Source organism: Mus pahari, chromosome 9 (genome assembly GCF_900095145.1).
Source record: "Mus pahari chromosome 9, PAHARI_EIJ_v1.1, whole genome shotgun sequence".
NCBI lineage: Eukaryota > Metazoa > Chordata > Mammalia > Rodentia > Muridae > Mus > Mus pahari.
Window position 1 is genome coordinate 55,216,949 of NC_034598.1, and position 16,199 is coordinate 55,233,147.

The 16,199-nt window shown below is 45.1% G+C and overlaps 1 protein-coding gene across 2 annotated transcripts in view; it reads left to right on the forward strand.

Annotated features, from left to right (window-relative positions):
- Tbk1 (TANK binding kinase 1) overlaps positions 1 to 15,629 on the forward strand; it is a 35,708-nt gene extending 20,079 nt beyond the window's left edge. For both annotated transcript variants that reach the window (XM_021204412.2, XM_029542403.1), the window contains exons 9-21: positions 712 to 908; positions 2,017 to 2,075; positions 2,378 to 2,469; positions 4,716 to 4,817; positions 5,997 to 6,075; positions 7,997 to 8,118; positions 8,209 to 8,285; positions 8,944 to 8,983; positions 9,520 to 9,621; positions 9,735 to 9,831; positions 10,308 to 10,414; positions 10,635 to 10,706; positions 14,865 to 15,629. In XM_021204412.2, the coding sequence (XP_021060071.1) occupies positions 712 to 908; positions 2,017 to 2,075; positions 2,378 to 2,469; positions 4,716 to 4,817; positions 5,997 to 6,075; positions 7,997 to 8,118; positions 8,209 to 8,285; positions 8,944 to 8,983; positions 9,520 to 9,621; positions 9,735 to 9,831; positions 10,308 to 10,414; positions 10,635 to 10,706; positions 14,865 to 14,916 (1,198 nt within the window). In that variant the 3' untranslated portion in view covers positions 14,917 to 15,629. The remainder of the gene's footprint in view (positions 1 to 711; positions 909 to 2,016; positions 2,076 to 2,377; positions 2,470 to 4,715; positions 4,818 to 5,996; positions 6,076 to 7,996; positions 8,119 to 8,208; positions 8,286 to 8,943; positions 8,984 to 9,519; positions 9,622 to 9,734; positions 9,832 to 10,307; positions 10,415 to 10,634; positions 10,707 to 14,864) is intronic.
- Positions 15,630 to 16,199: the final 570 nt, after the last annotated feature.

Genomic DNA, 16,199 nt, shown 5'->3' on the forward strand with positions numbered 1-16,199 from the left:
TACAAGAAAAATAAATTTTAAAAAAGTTATTTTGTTTTGAAATTCATAAAAAGGGGTTTAAGGTATAGCTAGCTCTGAGAAGAGTGTCTTCTTAGCATGCAGGAGACCCTGACTACAACAAAAACTGAACAGAAAAGAAAAATAACATAGTTTAGAGAAAATGCTTAGATATTAGTAATGTAATAATTAGATCCAGTACAAGATAAACAAAATATAAGTTCAGCAATTCTAACATAACATTAGATTATTTTCGTCACGTTTTGGGTCTTTATAGCCGAGTCAGTTGCTGCCATTGTTACATGCTGCACAGGCCTTGAGCTGAAGGTAGCCGTCCAGGCCTGAGGCCGTGCAAAAGCAGCTTAAGTAGAGCCGCACCCCTCATCAGCGCTGTCTTTGCTTCTGCGCACCTATTCAGGGGAGTCTACCTTTTCTTCTAAAAGTTAACTTTGAGAATACTCTAATTTCTCAGGGTACTTTTAAAACAGTCTAGTAGTTGTGTTTCAAGCCCCTTTCTTGGCTCTTTGTATGTGTAAGCCACTTGGTCGTCTACATAAAGATGGGCTTGGGTTATATGGATTCCCATGCTGGCACATTTTGGTGTCCTTATTAACAAGGCAGTGTGAGAAATGTTCTTAGAATCACGTTCAGGTGAGCGGCGCTGGCTAACTCTACCCCTGCACTCTGTCATTCCTTCTTGAATGTCCCTCACAGCACTGCTGTGTTCCATGAACTGGTCTATAAACAAACCAAGATTGTTTCTTCAAATCAAGAACTTATCTACGAAGGACGACGCTTGGTCCTAGAGCTTGGAAGACTAGCCCAGCATTTCCCTAAAACCACAGAGGAAAATCCTATCTTTGTCACAAGCCGGGAACAACTCAATTCCATAGGACTGAGATATGAAAAAAGTAAGCTGTCTTTTTGTCACATTTTAAATGATCTAGAAAAGGCAAACGTCTGTCATTGTAAAACTGACGTTTTCTATGTAGCTGACATTGATTTGAATGTAAAGCTTTCTAAAATGTTGAAATTACATAAGTTAGTTTATAAAGATTATAAAATTGAAATGCCTCATAATCTTCAATTTTACTTTAGTATTTTGTTTTGTGAAGTGATGGTTTGTTGTGTTTTACTGTAACTTCTTTTAGTGTTTTGATAACTCCCAAACTAATATTCCCGTCATAACTTTCAACCATATGTATTCTAATTAGTATGCATAGGATGGTCTGCCATTCTTATAACAGTTAAGAAAAAAGTAGATCTGTGTCTTTGAAATTATTTGAAATTTGTTTAACCAGAGTTTTACAACCATTTGAGACTTAAATATTAAAGTTGGTTTGAAAGACAAGTATGGATTTCATTTTATTAAATATAATAAGAAAATGAGGCTGGCAAGACGGCTCAGTAGGTAAAGGTGCTTGTCACGGAAGCCTGGTGCCTGAGGTCAATCCCAGCACCCTGTGAAGGTGGAAGGAGAGCGCCAGCTTCAGAAAGTTGTCCCGGTCTCCTACATTGTGCTATAGCATGTGTGCGCGTGAACACTTAATGACTGCTTAGGGAGTGAGCTGATATGGGGGTGATTGTGTGTGTGTGTGTGGGTGTATACCGAATGGCAGAAGGCCAGAGGAGGGCTTAGCTCTGTCCTCTCTGCCTGTCCCCTTGAGACAAGGTCTCTCACATACCTAGACTTGTCGTTTTTTCAGCTAGGCAGGCTAGCCAGCAGATCTGCCAGTCTCCTCCCATCAGTGGGAGGATGAGAGAGAGAGAGAGAGAGAGAGAGAGAGAGAGAAAGAAACACGGACGAGCGAGCTGGGTCTGAGCTCGGGCCTCACAACTGCACGTCAAGTGTTCTGGCCCAGCCACCCAGCATCTCCCTGGCCTTCTCTTCTCTAAAGCTGTGCAGAGGACCCGAGAGAATTGCCTCACACGTGTGATTTAGTCTTCCTGCCACATAAAGAATACAATCATTTATCCCCGAATTAATTCTAATTCTAAGTCTTGTACTTCACATTTCAGTTTCCCTACCTAAAATACATCCACGCTATGATCTGGATGGGGACGCCAGCATGGCCAAGGTTAGTGTTTTGATGAATTATCAATGTGCTGTGTCTCTGTGTGTGACTTAGGAAAACATTGTTTTCAAGTATTACCCATTCCAAGTTGTTTCACATTCTAGTTTCCTTTATTGAACTCAATAAGAGGAAATGCTCTCCATTGAGACATGTTAATAGCTGAAATGTTTATTTTAGCTACATCTGTCTAGCTGTCAGACATTGGGAGTTTATTTTCCTGGTGAAAATGTAAAAGCCTGCAGTGTTTTAAGTTTCTCTTACCTTGTCCGCTGTCAGCAGCAAATCCTAACTTTGTCTCTCACTAGGCAGTGACGGGGGTTGTGTGCTACGCCTGCAGAACTGCCAGTACCCTGCTGCTCTATCAAGAATTAATGCGAAAGGGGGTACGGTGGCTGATGTAAGTAACAGAGGACAATCTGAAAAGCGTCCTTCCCCTGGCTCAGTGAGCCAGGGCCCAGCCCCACAGCCCTCCGCTGCTGCAAGCAGGAGGGCCCTGGCTTGACTTGATTGCCTCACTTTCCAGAACAGTCAGCATTATTTTTGTTGACTTCCTACAGTTACCTACAGACATTCAGGACAGACCGTCTGAATTGTAAACCCGCATGCTCTGTGAAGCGTGCGGTCCTCTTAGACCTTGACAGGTGCTTGGAAGACATCTTCATGGACCTAATCTAAGATGGTCAGTTCTAGGGATTAGGCCCACAGTCTTCCTCCACTTCCTACCTTTGCACACACACTCCTTTTTGACAGAACTATTGAGCTATAATTCATAACTATCTAATTCACCCATTTAAAATGTACAATGTGGCACAGGTGACGGGCAGCCAGCCCTACTGAGATCAGACCATTCTGTCACCTCACACGTCCTGTGCCCAGTGGCTTTCACTCCTATGCCTGCGGCCCTGCGGCCCTTCCATCACTAATGCCCCTCGTCTGCATAGATGTAGACATTTTCAGACATCCATGGACCTGGACGCATTCATTCCTACAAGGATCTACTCACCTTGACCAGCAGTCTAAACTTTGCTGATCATTTAATATAGTTATTCTAAAACTGGTTGATCTAATGAAGTATTCTCCTCCTGAAAATTACCTTAGGAAATACAAGTATTAAGTTGGGGACACAGCTTAGATGGTAAAGTGCTCGCAAGGATGAAGATTTGAGTTCATCCTTGGAACCTGTACTTTTTTTTTTTTAACAAGGGGAGTGGGGGCACAATGGCATAGGCTTATAACCCACCACTGAGAAGGCAGACACGGGTCACTCAGCCTTTCTGGCCGGCCAGCCTAATTTGCAAGACCGAGGTCTCAGAGAAAGACCCTTCTGAAAAACGAGAGGTAGTACTGGAAGACAGACACTGGCCTCTGTCCCCCCTGTCCCCCTCTTACCTCCCCCTCTTCTCCCTTCCCTCCTCTCTTCCCTCCTCTCCCTCACCTCCCCCCCAATCTTTCCTTCAAGAGCTGTGCTGTGGCTGTGCACATCATTTATTAATTGTGCATCCTGCAGACATGCAGTGTGACCTTGATGCCAGAAGGCACTGGGGCATGCTTTCCTGGGCTCAGTGCCCTGCCGTTGATGTGACAGCCCACATATGCTTACACCCGTTCATTCTCACACAGATGCATACATTCTCAGGACATTCCTATTCCTGGCTCTTGGTTTTGAGCTGCTGACTTACTGTGTAGCCCAGATTGGTCTCAAGTTCATGATCTTCCTGCCTCTACCTCCTAGGTGCTAGGACTGGGCATTTTGTTCTGTCGGCTGCTCTTACTGCCTGGGCTCCTTCCTGTGTTGTGTCGAACAAAGCACACAGCCTTGTGCCTGCAACAGCTTTCATGTGCTCACAGGCTGCTGCAGAAAGCTTTGTGCTCGGGGTAGCTTGGTGCTGAGGCTGGCACTTGGCGTGTGTCTAGAAGAATTAAATATGCCGGTACAAACGGCAACTGCTCTTCCTCTCACTGCTCAGTGGGTTCAGCGGGTTTGTTTGTTGTTTGTTTATTTATTATAGTTTAAGTTTTAAAAAGCTTCTTCCTCGTGTAGCCCACTGTGTCAGGTTTTCTTTTAAAGGACCCCTTGGTGTGCTAGGCTTCATTGCCCACATGTGATGTCCTCTTCATCTTTTATTTTTAATTTCTCTAAAAGTAATTCATAGGCTGTAAAAAAAACAAAAACAAAAACCAGACTTTGGGCCTTTTTTTGCTGATGTTGTTGTAGTTGAAGGCTTTTCATTATAGGTTCACTGTGTTGTCTTCTTTCAGAGACCACATGCGCCATAAATAGCAAAATTAACTTAATGACATAAATGCCACCCAGCTATTGTAAGTTGCACGTTAGTGCTTGATCCTTACTGTAATTTTCATGCCTTGGGTTTCCGAACTATAACCTAGTTACTAGTGATAGTCCATGAAGTATAAATGCCCCAGATATGGAAGAGTCACACATTTTTTTCTTTTATTAAGCCCACTGCAAGAGGGTAGCAAGCTGGCTAGAATACTGCCTGGCACAGATAATGCTTCTGATGAGACCTTAAAAAAATGTGGTTTGGCATTTAACATTTATGACGTGTTTAAAATAGAATTTCATTATAACCAATGGCTGCCCTTAGGCAGCCCGTGGACTAAGGGGCCCTCGTTGTTTTCCAGTGAACTAGTTAAGGATGACTACAACGAGACCGTCCACAAGAAGACAGGGGTGGTGATCACACTGGATTTCTGCATCAAGAACATCGAGAAGACTGTGAAAGTGTGAGTGGCAGCCAGCGCCCTGTCTGTCGGGACCTCTGTGACTGCTCATCTGAGTGTCTGTTCTAACTGCCTTTAGCGTGCGGAGTGCGTTCTTGGGGCAGCCCTGGCTCACAAGGGAGAATTGTAGGTCTCACATAAGGCGTTAGTCTGTCATCTAGTTGGCATTCCCCCACCTTTTCTGTGTGACGAGGCAGTGGAGGTGGGACCGCCTCTTGTCTGTACTGGGAGACAGAGCTGAACAGGAAAGAATGGTCAGGTAGTAGTTTTGGAATATCAAGAACAATGTCTTCTGGGGCCAGTAAGATGTGTGAGTGGGTAAGGATGCTTACTGCACAAGCTCGGTGACCCTAGTGCTGGCTCCAGACCCCACATATGTTGGAAAGAGAATAGCATCACCACAGTTTGCTCTGACCTCAGCATTGCCACAGCCCATGCTCCATGCATGCACACACAACATTAATAAGTAAAAAAAAAAAAGTTACAGAATTTTAACAGTGACCTTTAATTTATTCTTACTGTTCTTCTCTCTAAATGTATTTTGTAACAATGATAATTTAAATGGCCTTTCAGAATCCACTATTTATTCTGCAGGGAAATATAGTAAATGTAGTCAGTATGTATAAGTGACATATTCATTTATAATGATGTACATACATTCTGAAAGCTGTATTTTCACCATTCTCCTGGCAGTAGTGTGATTTGAAATTCCCTTGCCCTGTGTATTTTATCCTAATCTGCCTGTGTATAGTGGATGTCCAGCTGTGCTGATCTCAATGTACACATCCCCAGCCTCCTTGTAGAAAAGTTCAGACAGTGCCACAGTATGTATGCTGACTAAACCCTCCTGCTCCTTGGCAGGTCATCCCAGGACTAAGATCACTACCAGACTCTGGAGTGAGTGCATATGCAGTGTGGATCCGTAGGGCAGGGGCAACTTCGAGGAGTGATAGCGTGTGACTTCATCAGCCTACACCTGCAGCCACCTAACCCAAAAACCACAGACAGCGGAGCAGTGTAGGAAGTTCCTTCTTCAGGAAGGCAGCGAAGATCTTAGGCTCTCTTAGCATATAGACCTTGAGTACATTTTTATTAAATGATCATGATGATAAAGTTCACTTCATAAAACCTGCATTTGCTGCCCTCATCCATCTGTTTCCTGGTGGTGTCTTTTTCAAACAGGTATGAGAAGTTGATGAAGGTCAACCTGGAAGCCGCAGAGCTGGGTGAGATTTCAGACATACACACCAAGCTGCTGAGAGTGAGTACTGGGGGCTGTGGCAGCTATAGGCCGTGGTCTGCTCCTCTGCTGCTGAGAGCCAGTGGAAACCTGAGCGGTGTCGCTAAAGCTCCCTGGAGAAAAGGGACTCCTTTCCCTTTGTTAGAGGATATTGATAGGATTGTATCTTATTTTATTATATATGTGTGTGTGTGTATATATATATATATATAGTTGGTTATATATAGCATGTATAATTATATCTTATTCTATACACCCACACACACACAAACATGCAAGCATACACACATGTGCCCCCCCATTTCAGCCATACAGTTCTTTGTACTATTTCTAAATGCTTTCTGTATTTTCAACACACATGTGCATCTTTTTTTTTTTTTTTTTTTTGGTTTGCTTTGTCTTTAATCCTTAGTGCTGTTGTGGGTGTTCACCGTACGGTTCTACCATGTGCTCAAATGTAGGTGCTTACGCTTGCTTAGAAACAACTGTAAATCCTGAAATAACAGATGCCTTAAAAAGAAAAGGCTTTGGAATCCTCAGGCAGCGAATTTTTTCTTTAACTGAAAAGGCAGTAAGGACACAGTGTGCTGAATATAGAATGGGAGGTGTCTGATGGGTCGCTCATTAGAGCAGAAGTGCCCACAGTTATGTACTGTGAACACTATTACTCCTGGGCTTCCTCTGTTTACCCAGAGACTCCAGATGGGCTGCATAAGGGCCTTTTAAACGACTTACATTATTTTTAAATTATGTGTATACGTGTGTTGCAATGCACGTGTGTGCACAGGTGACCATGCCTTGAATCCCCTGCAGCTGAAGTTACAGGCAGTTGTGAGCACCTGATGCAGGTGCTGGAAATTGAACTTAGGACCTCTGGAAGAGCGATATATGCTCTTTCACCACTGAGCCATCTCTCCAGCCATCGTGAGGCCTTTATTTGTTCTTTGTAGTATTTAAGGAATTCATAAAATGGACAGACATTAAATTAAAATGTAAAGGAGCGCCCACAAGACAGTGTGTGAATAAAGGTACTGTTGCCAGCCTGATAACCTGAGTAGATTTCCAGAATCCTCCTGACCAAAGAATACCAACTCCATAAAGTATCTGACCACCACACACATGCTGTGGTGTGTGTATACCCACACACATCTACATAAGGAAGAAAATGGGATTAAAATGTTTTTTAATTAAGGAAGTAAGACCTAGGGGTCAGATAGAGTGGTTGGTAAGACCTGAGCTCAGTCTCCCGGAACTGGTGTGGTGCGGTGCGGTGCGGGGTGCGCTGTGCAGTGCACATTTTTAATCCCAGCCTAGAGAAGGAGCTCCCTAACCCTGCCAGCTGCTTAGCCCATGTGGTGAGTTCTAGCCACATTTCTCAACATGACAGGGCACAGGGGAGGGACACCCAAGGCTGCCCTCTGCCCTGCTCGTGCTGCACACAAACAGGGAACTCAGTGGGAGCGCGCATCTCTCCTGTGTTGCTGATGTCTAGTGGTTCTTTCCATAGCTTTAGATCTGCAACAGTGGTTTTCCAAAGGATGAGGCAAGGGTGAGTAACAGGCTATGGCGTTTAGTGCCTGCGGCTGGCTGACTGGCGGCACTTCTCAGTAGGATGGACAGTGTCAGAATGCCTCACGGGCTGTAAGTTGCTTCCCATAAGTCAGAAACAAGGGCAGGAGGTATAGCTCATTTGCTTGAGTTAATGCCTAGCATAGAAATTCTAATTTCTAATTTTAAAATAGCACATCACCAGCCCCACCACAAACAAACAAACAAAAACAGTAATAGATAGGTTTTATGTATGTCCTGTAGCACTCACAGAGTGGTGCCTGAGCAGCAGGAGTGGTCTCATGAGGGGCCCAGCAGAGACTGAGAACCTTCTATTGGGCATTTGGATCTAATGGTCTCGTTCTGACCTGACCTAACCCATTGTTGTGTTTAGCTTTCCAGTTCCCAGGGAACAATAGAAAGCAGCCTTGAGGACATCAACAGCAGGCTGTCTCCAGGGGGCCTGCTAGCTGATACCTGGGCACAGCAAGAAGGCACACATCCAAGGGACAGGAAGTAGGTGTCAGCCTGCAGCCATGGTGACTACTAGTTGCTCTTTGTTGCGTCCATTCCAGTCATTTACGTGGGTTTTTCTTCCTTACACAGTGTAGAAAAACTGCAAGTCCTGTTGAACTGCATCACAGAGATTTACTATCAGTTCAAAAAAGACAAAGCAGAACGCAGTAAGTGACATAGCGCTTCAGTCGTCTCCCGCGTCAGCTTAGTGTTGCAGGGACATCGCTGTGTGTGCTTTCATGTGCGGCTACACGTGGTTGAACGTACTACATTATTGTCCAACCAACCTTTTCATGTCATGAACCCTAGATCTTGTGGCGGCCCAGGTACACAGGCATGGCTGCTGCTGGCCTGAGGACACTGAAGTCAGCAGCCCTGTCACCCCGGCATTGCCCAGGCCGCCCTTCTGGTGGTGGTCGTTGGCTGGTTGGGTTTGGTTTTTTGAGACAGAGTTTCTTTGGTAGCCCTGGTTGTCCTGGTTGCTCTGTACACCAGACTAATCTTGAACTTGCAGAGATCCACCTGCCTCTGCCTCTGCCTCTGGAGTGCTAGGATTAATTAAAAAAACAAAAACAAAAACCTCGAGATACAAGCTTTATTAAAAATATCCTGACTTAAGTGTTGACAATTAATTTTTATTTTTAAATCATAACTTTATACTGACCAAATTAAAGCATCAACAGGCCATATGTAGCTAGTAGTTCCCAGACCTGTTATAGGCACTTCAAACCCTTAGGCTTTTTAAATCAGTAATCTCAAAGGAGAAAATATTACATGTGATGTTCAACTCTACACTAACAAAAGTATACTTTTTCTCATTTTCAGGACTAGCTTATAATGAAGAACAGATCCACAAATTTGATAAGTATGCAGACTGAGTTAAGATTCTTCCTGCTAAACTTTTTTTGATATCTTTGCTTCTTCTTGAGATTAATTGCAGTAACAATGTGATGCAGCGCTGCCTCTGGGAGGTTTCTGCTCTGGGTGCACTCTGTCCAGTTCCTCCTCTGGTCCCTTGGGTTACTAAGACAGGAGGATGACTTGTGCTCACGCGCTGTCTCCACCTCTGCTGTGCTTACAGGGGCAGCGAGAGGAATCCTATGAGACCCGCACAACCACCTTAGCTAACTCGGCCAATAAGGATGGGGGGAATGGGGGAGCTAGAGAGATGGCTCCCTAGATGGTCAGGAGCTGCTCCTCCTCCAGAGGAGCCCAGTCCAGTGCCAGAGCCCACGGCCCACTGTGCACAGCCACCCACCCTTAGCTCCAGCTCTGGCTTCTGAATATTCCAAGTCCACAATAATCACAAAAACCATGAATTCTGTACATCTGAAATGTTTTTAATTTGAGGTAGAAATAGTGAGGTTACATTAAAATCCTCTGGTTATTTCTTATTTGCAGGCAAAAATTGTATTACCATGCAACAAAAGCAATGAGCCACTTTTCAGAAGAATGTGTTAGAAAGTATGAAGCGTTTAAAGATAAGTCGGAAGAGTGGATGAGGTACGTAGCTGTGCATGGAAGAATGGGCGCTTGTCTGTTCGTACAGAGTACTGTGTATTTTAGGTGAGAGTCTCCAGGAAGCTGTTTGTTAATAGACTCTCATTGGTTTTCAGAAAGATGCTTCATCTTAGGAAACAGCTGTTATCGCTAACTAATCAGTGTTTTGATATCGAAGAGGAAGTGTCCAAGTATCAAGACTATACTAATGAGGTACAGCCCTCAAGAGCTTGGGGACAGACTTTGCCCTGGGAGGGCTGCTGGCAGTGCTTCTGAGACATGCTGGACATGCGGGCTCTCATGTGTGCACAAGTGTGCCAGGGGATGGCTCTCGGGGGCGATTATCTCCTCTGCCACGTGAGCTCCAAGATGGCACTCAGGTCAGCAGGCTTGGCAGCAGGTGACCACACTGCTGTGCCATCACCCATTGGACAATTACAAACACTGATAATTCATCTTTTTATTGTTTATAAGGAAATTGTTTTAAAGACTGCTGATTTCAGTATTTCCATTGACAGTTTTGAAACAGGAATTCACAGCTGGGCTAGGGCTATAGATGAGCCCTAGAGAGCACAGGGCTTCCCACATTCCCTGGGGAATCTGAATCCCGTGGCCTTCCTGAAGCAGTAAGCTGGTCCCTGATTGGTAGTGTATGCCTTGTCTGGTGACACACTTGCTTTACATTGTAGTTACAAGAAACTCTGCCTCAGAAAATGCTCGCAGCCTCTGGTGGGGTCAAGCACGCCATGGCCCCGATCTACCCCAGCTCTAACACCTTAGTGGAGATGACTCTTGGGTAAGATGTTTCCTGGGCAGTTAGAACGGTGCCACCCGCTCTCCTTTCTGTCTCTTTTCTGTCTTCCTTTTTTTTTTTTTTCCTTTTTTCTCTTTTCTGTCTTGATGACTACTGTGCTACTGTTGTTCCATGGGCAGTTGGATTATAAAATAAAACAGTGTGAGCATAATTCTAAGGTGTTGACCAAAGTTGCTCGTCTGTCTTTGCTTTATACATCCAGTATGAAGAAGTTGAAGGAGGAGATGGAAGGCGTGGTTAAGGAGCTGGCCGAGAACAATCATATTTTAGAAAGGTGAGTGCTGCGGTGCCGCTGGCGGGGATGGAGCTGACTCAGGCCCAGCTCTGCTTGTAGTGCTTCGTCTGTTCATAAGGTACAGTAGTGAGAGGCAGGGGAAGCCTCAGCCCCGAGTGCACGTCCCTCTCGGTGCGCTGGGAACTTGTGAGAACCTGTAGCATTGATTCTGTTGTTGTTGTCTGGTTTTGACGGGGTCTCACTATGTGGCTCTGGCTGTCCTGGAGCTCACTCTGTAGACCAGGCTGACTTTGAGCTCACAGAGACCTGCCTGCCTGCCTCTGCCTCCCCAGTGCTGGGATTAAAGGCGTGCTTCATTCACTACAATTAGCTTGGCATCTGTGTTTAATAGAATAGCTTGCTTATTTGACTGTGTGTGAGGACCGTCTTCATGTGATTTCTCCAGTTTTGGGGTTCAGAGTTGCCCATAAGACACCAGTGCTCTGACTGGCACTAAGCGATCTACAGAGCCCTCTGCACACCTTTTACTTGCAAAAAAGGAAAGCAATGTTACATCCTAAGGAATGAGCTCGTTTGTCTGCACAGCACAGCACAGCACAATCCAGTGATACACTGATTTCATACTTCCATGCTGAGGAATGGCTGTCAGAAAATGTCTTCCATGGTTAAACTAAGAGCAGATCCCTGCATTTTCAGTAAAACCTGTGCAACTGGTGATGTAACCGTCTCAGACCTGAGCCATTCTTCACGGACAGTGCTCACAGGCATGTGGCACATTGCTGGTACTCCACAGAAGCAGGGATGCAGTAGAGGCTGTCATGCAGTGTTGGCCGCCAGAGCACCTTTGCTTTTGCTCTGACTGACATCTCGGTGGCTGTGCATTCAGAAGCCTCTGCTGTGCTAATTTTTGTGGCCTCTCCCCCACCCCTCCACACAAATACTCAGTTACTTGAATAAAATGTTCTGAATCAGAAATGTTTGAGATGGCAGGATTTTTCCAGATAATGAGATGTAGAGGTGAGGCCCAAATATAGGCCCAGCACTTACTTGCTTCATATATTCCTTACACACATGAACTGGAAATAATTTTATTCGGTGTCTTAGTACACCTGCCCTCTGAGTATACCCTGTCCCGGGAGTCAGGTGTGGACTTGGTCTCCTGCCGCTTGTCAGTACATACCGATGTTAAGTTCTGGGTTATTTCAGGCTTTGAATTCTAAGATTCAGGTTGTGTGACACTGAAAGCCAGGGCTAGTGAGATAGTGTCCTCCTACCCTGTGTACACACAGGTGTCCCGCTCGCGCTCAGGGCTGAGGTTGGGTGCTTGAAGTCATCCTCCAATTGCACCATGCTGGTCCAGGGAGACCACTTCTACCTCGTGAAACACCAGCGCCCTATGGGCTTGCTTCCTTACTCCCCTTGACTAGTTTGGAGTCTTGACAGGCCCCTGCTTCCCCTCACCCAGACCTTAGGGAGGGAGCAGTGACAGTAACCTGCTAGCATGGTTCTGCGATCGTGTGGCGTTCTGATGTTTAAATACTGACATAATTGTGCCCCTCTCTTGCTTTAAAATTCTGGCTGGCTCTGGTGGTTTTTGTCTTTAATCCCAGCATGGTGGAAGCAGAGATAGGGCTCTCTGTGAGTTCAAGGCCAGTCTGACCTGCAGAGCAAGCTGTAGGACAGCCAGGGGTACACAGAGAAACGATGTCTCAAGAAAGGCAGGAAAGCATTCTAAGCTGCTGATACCAGAAAGTAGTGTCAATCCATATGTCTGATGAGAAGGCAAGGCCCTGGTGCTGCCTCTGTACCAGCATTGCTGCCGTCTGCTCCCCAGAGTGACACTCCGCAGAGACCCCATTCTCTTCCCCTTTCTGTGTACACTCTGGGCTCTGTATTTCGGCCTAGAAACCTTAACCTCTCTCTAAAACAAAACAAAAAGAACTCCAGGTGTTTTTTTTTTCTTTTTCCTTTTCATGTATTTATTCACTTTATATCCCAGTATCTGCCCCCTCCTCTCAGACCCCCCTTCCCTTCTCTGAGAAAGGGGAAGCCCTACCCCACCCCACCCCACCCCCAAGTATCAACCTTACCCTGTCACATCTCCCACTGAGACCAGACATGGCAACCCAGTTAGGGGAACACATTCCACAGACAGGCAAGAGCTTTAGAGACAGCCCCCACTCCCATTATTGGGGGCCCTCATGGAGACCAAGCTGCACATCGGCTACATGTGTGTGGGGACCAGGCCAGCCTGTGCATGTTCTTTGGTTGGTGGTTCAGACTCTGATAGCTTCCAGGGGAAGACCCTAAAGGGTCTCTGTCTTCTTCAGGTCCCTCAATCCTTCCCCTAACTCTTCCATTAGAGTCCCCGAGCTCCATCGAATGCTTGGCTGTGGTCTCTGCATCCGTTTCCATCAGCTGCTGGGTGGGGCCTCTCAGAGGGCAGTTATGCTAGGCTCCTGTCTGCAAGCACAACAGAGCATCATTAATAGTGTCAGGGATTGGTGCTTGCCCATGAGATGGGCCAGTCACTGGTTGGCCATTCCCTCAGTCTTTGCTCATCTTGTAGGCAGGACACATTTTGGGTCAAAGGTTTTGTGGGTGAGTTACTGTCCAGGTGTAAGGTTGATGAACATCTTTTCCCAATCCGTAGGCTGCCATTTTGTCCTGATGACAGTGTCATTTAGCTTACTGAAGCTTTTCAGTTTCATGAGGTTCCATTTGTATGGATTGTTGATCTTAGTGCCTGACCTGTGGGTGTTCTGCTCAGAAAGCTGTCTCTTGTACCAATGAGTTCAAGGTTACCACATACTTTCTGTTCTGTTGATGCACCCCGTTTTATGTTGAGGTCTTTGATCTACTTGGACAAAACTTGAGTTTTGTGCAGGGTGATATATACGGATATATTTGTGTCATTCTACATGCAGACACCCAGCTAGACCGGGACCATTTATTGAAGATGTTTTCTTTTTTCTGTTATATGGTTTTGGCTTATTAGGTGCCCATGAGTGTGTGGGTTCATTTCTGGGTCTGTGATCCAGTTCCATTGACCAGCCTGTCTGTCTCTGTACCTGTACCTTGCAGGTTTTACTGCTGCCGCTCTGTAGTACAGCTGAGGTCAGGGTGGTGATGCCTGGGTTCTGCCTATCCTGGGTTTTTGTTTTTCCATATGAAGTGGAGAATCGCTCTTTCCGTGTCTGTGAAGAATTGTGTTGGGATGTTTGATGGGGATTGTGTTGAATCTGTCCATTGCTTTTGGTAAGATGGCCATTTTAACTATGTTAATCCTACCAGTTCATGAGCACGGACATCTTTCCATCTTCTGCTAACTTCAGTTTCTTTCTTCAGATCTTGGAAGTTTTTGTCATATAGGTCTTTCACTATTTCACTAAAGCAAAACAAAACAAGCTCCAGTTCTTACAAAACGTTTTAAATTACTTTAAACAGTTTTTTCATTCCTTCCCATTCTCTCTTAAAAATGTTCCCAGGTCAGGGAGATGGCGTTTGCCACAAGCCTGACAATGCACACGGTGGAAAGAGGCCACAGTTGTCCTCTGCCTCACACAGTGCCATGGTGCTAAGGCCAGGAAAGAGATTGGAGTCCTTGGAACTGGAGTTAGAGATGGTCACGAGCCACCATGTCAGTGCTGGTAGTCCACTGTGGGTTCCCTGCAAGCGCAGCCAGTGCTCGTTAACTGCTGAGCCTCATCTCCATCCCCAAGAAGGGTTTTTATTTTTGTTTTTAAGCTTGGGAACAATTATGTTGTTTCATATAATAACACCACTTTTCTGTAAGAAATAGAGCAAATCACAGTTGTTTAAATTCTTTTAAAATAACTATTCCACGGCCAGCAAGGCAGTGCAGCAGATAAAGGGTCTTGCTGTGCAAGCCTGGTGACCTGACTTCAGTCACCAAACCCACATTAAAGGTACAGGGAAGGGACCGACTCCACAAAGCAGTCCTCTGACCTCTAGCTATGTGCTGGAGGAGGAGCAGGAGCAGGAGCCATTCTTCTGAAATCTATTCTGTAATTCTCTAGAGTGTTGGGATGTCAAGAACTGGGATGTGACTCTCATCAATAGAGTTCTATCCCAGCATACACGAGGATCCTATACTGAGTCCCAAAGACATAGGGGACCCTGGGGAGCCATGAGTGTGTCTGCTAAGATGATTTTTCTTCTCGTTTTGTGTTTTAGGTTTGGGTCTTTAACAATGGATGGTGGCCTTCGCAATGTGGACTGTCTTTAGCTTCCTAGGGAGTCTGGGAAGTTCTGTTTTGCACAAGAAGATAACACTGGGGCACGAAATGAACATCTTTGTGAATGGAGTTCTTATTTCTACACTTCAGTATTTGATGAGGTCGTGTAAATATGTACAGTTTGTAAATACATATGCATATATATATATATATATATATATATATATATATATATATATATATATATGAATTTTGGCTGCTGTAAGTAGCAAAGACAGATTGACCTCAGCGAGCTGTAGAAGAAAGCCATGACCAGCCAGTGCTTTGGGGTGCTCGCCCTAATTCTTCACATAAGGCTGGAGAAATCAATTGCTTGGTGCCTAAAGAAAGTATTTTTTTGAATTGGCATCCTTAAAATTTTGAAAGGACTGATAGTCGACACAGTGTAACTGGAGGAGACACAGGGCTTTGTGACAGGAACAGAACCTCTGTTTTACTAAGGTCAGTTCCTCTGACAAGGATAAAGTGGCATTATTTCATTTGACCAGGTGCCCAAATATCAGTTTTCCTCTTAGGTTTGATTTCAGGTAAATTATTGAGCAAAAACTTTAAAGTGAATTCATTGTTTAAACTATTCATTTTTCCTTTGGTCATGAATGTGTAATTGTCATACAGATCCTAGTATCATTTCAATTGTCTTAAGATGTATATTTCTGTACTTTAATTCTGCTATTTCATGAAAAAATAAATTTCTCAATTTTAATGTAAAAAGCTTCTGTGCTTTTGTACCTCTAGTACAAAATAGTCTGTTACTGTGTTTAAATCAAGGAACTGATTGCCCCGCCACTGAGCCACCTCTCGCAAGTGAACCACATCACACCACTGAGCCACATCTTTTTTTTTTTTTTTTTGGTTTTTCAAGACAGGGTTTCGCTGTATAGCCTTGGCTGTCCTGGAACTCACTTTGTAGACCAGGCTGGCCTTGAACTNAACTCACTTTGTAGACCAGGCTGGCCTTGAACTCAGAAATCCACCTGCCTCTGCCTCCCAAGTGCTGGGATTAAAGGCGTGCGCCACCACGCCCAGCACTGAGCCACATCTTAACCACAGCCACATCCCACCACTGAGCCACATCTTAACCATAGCCACATCCTACCACTGAGCCACATCTTACCACAGCCACATCCCACCACTGAACCACATCTCCTACCACTGAGCCACATCTTACCACAGCCACATCCCACCACTGAACCACATTCCACTACTGAGCCACATTCCACCACTGAGCCACATCTTAACCACAGCCACATCCCTCCACTGAACCACATCTTAC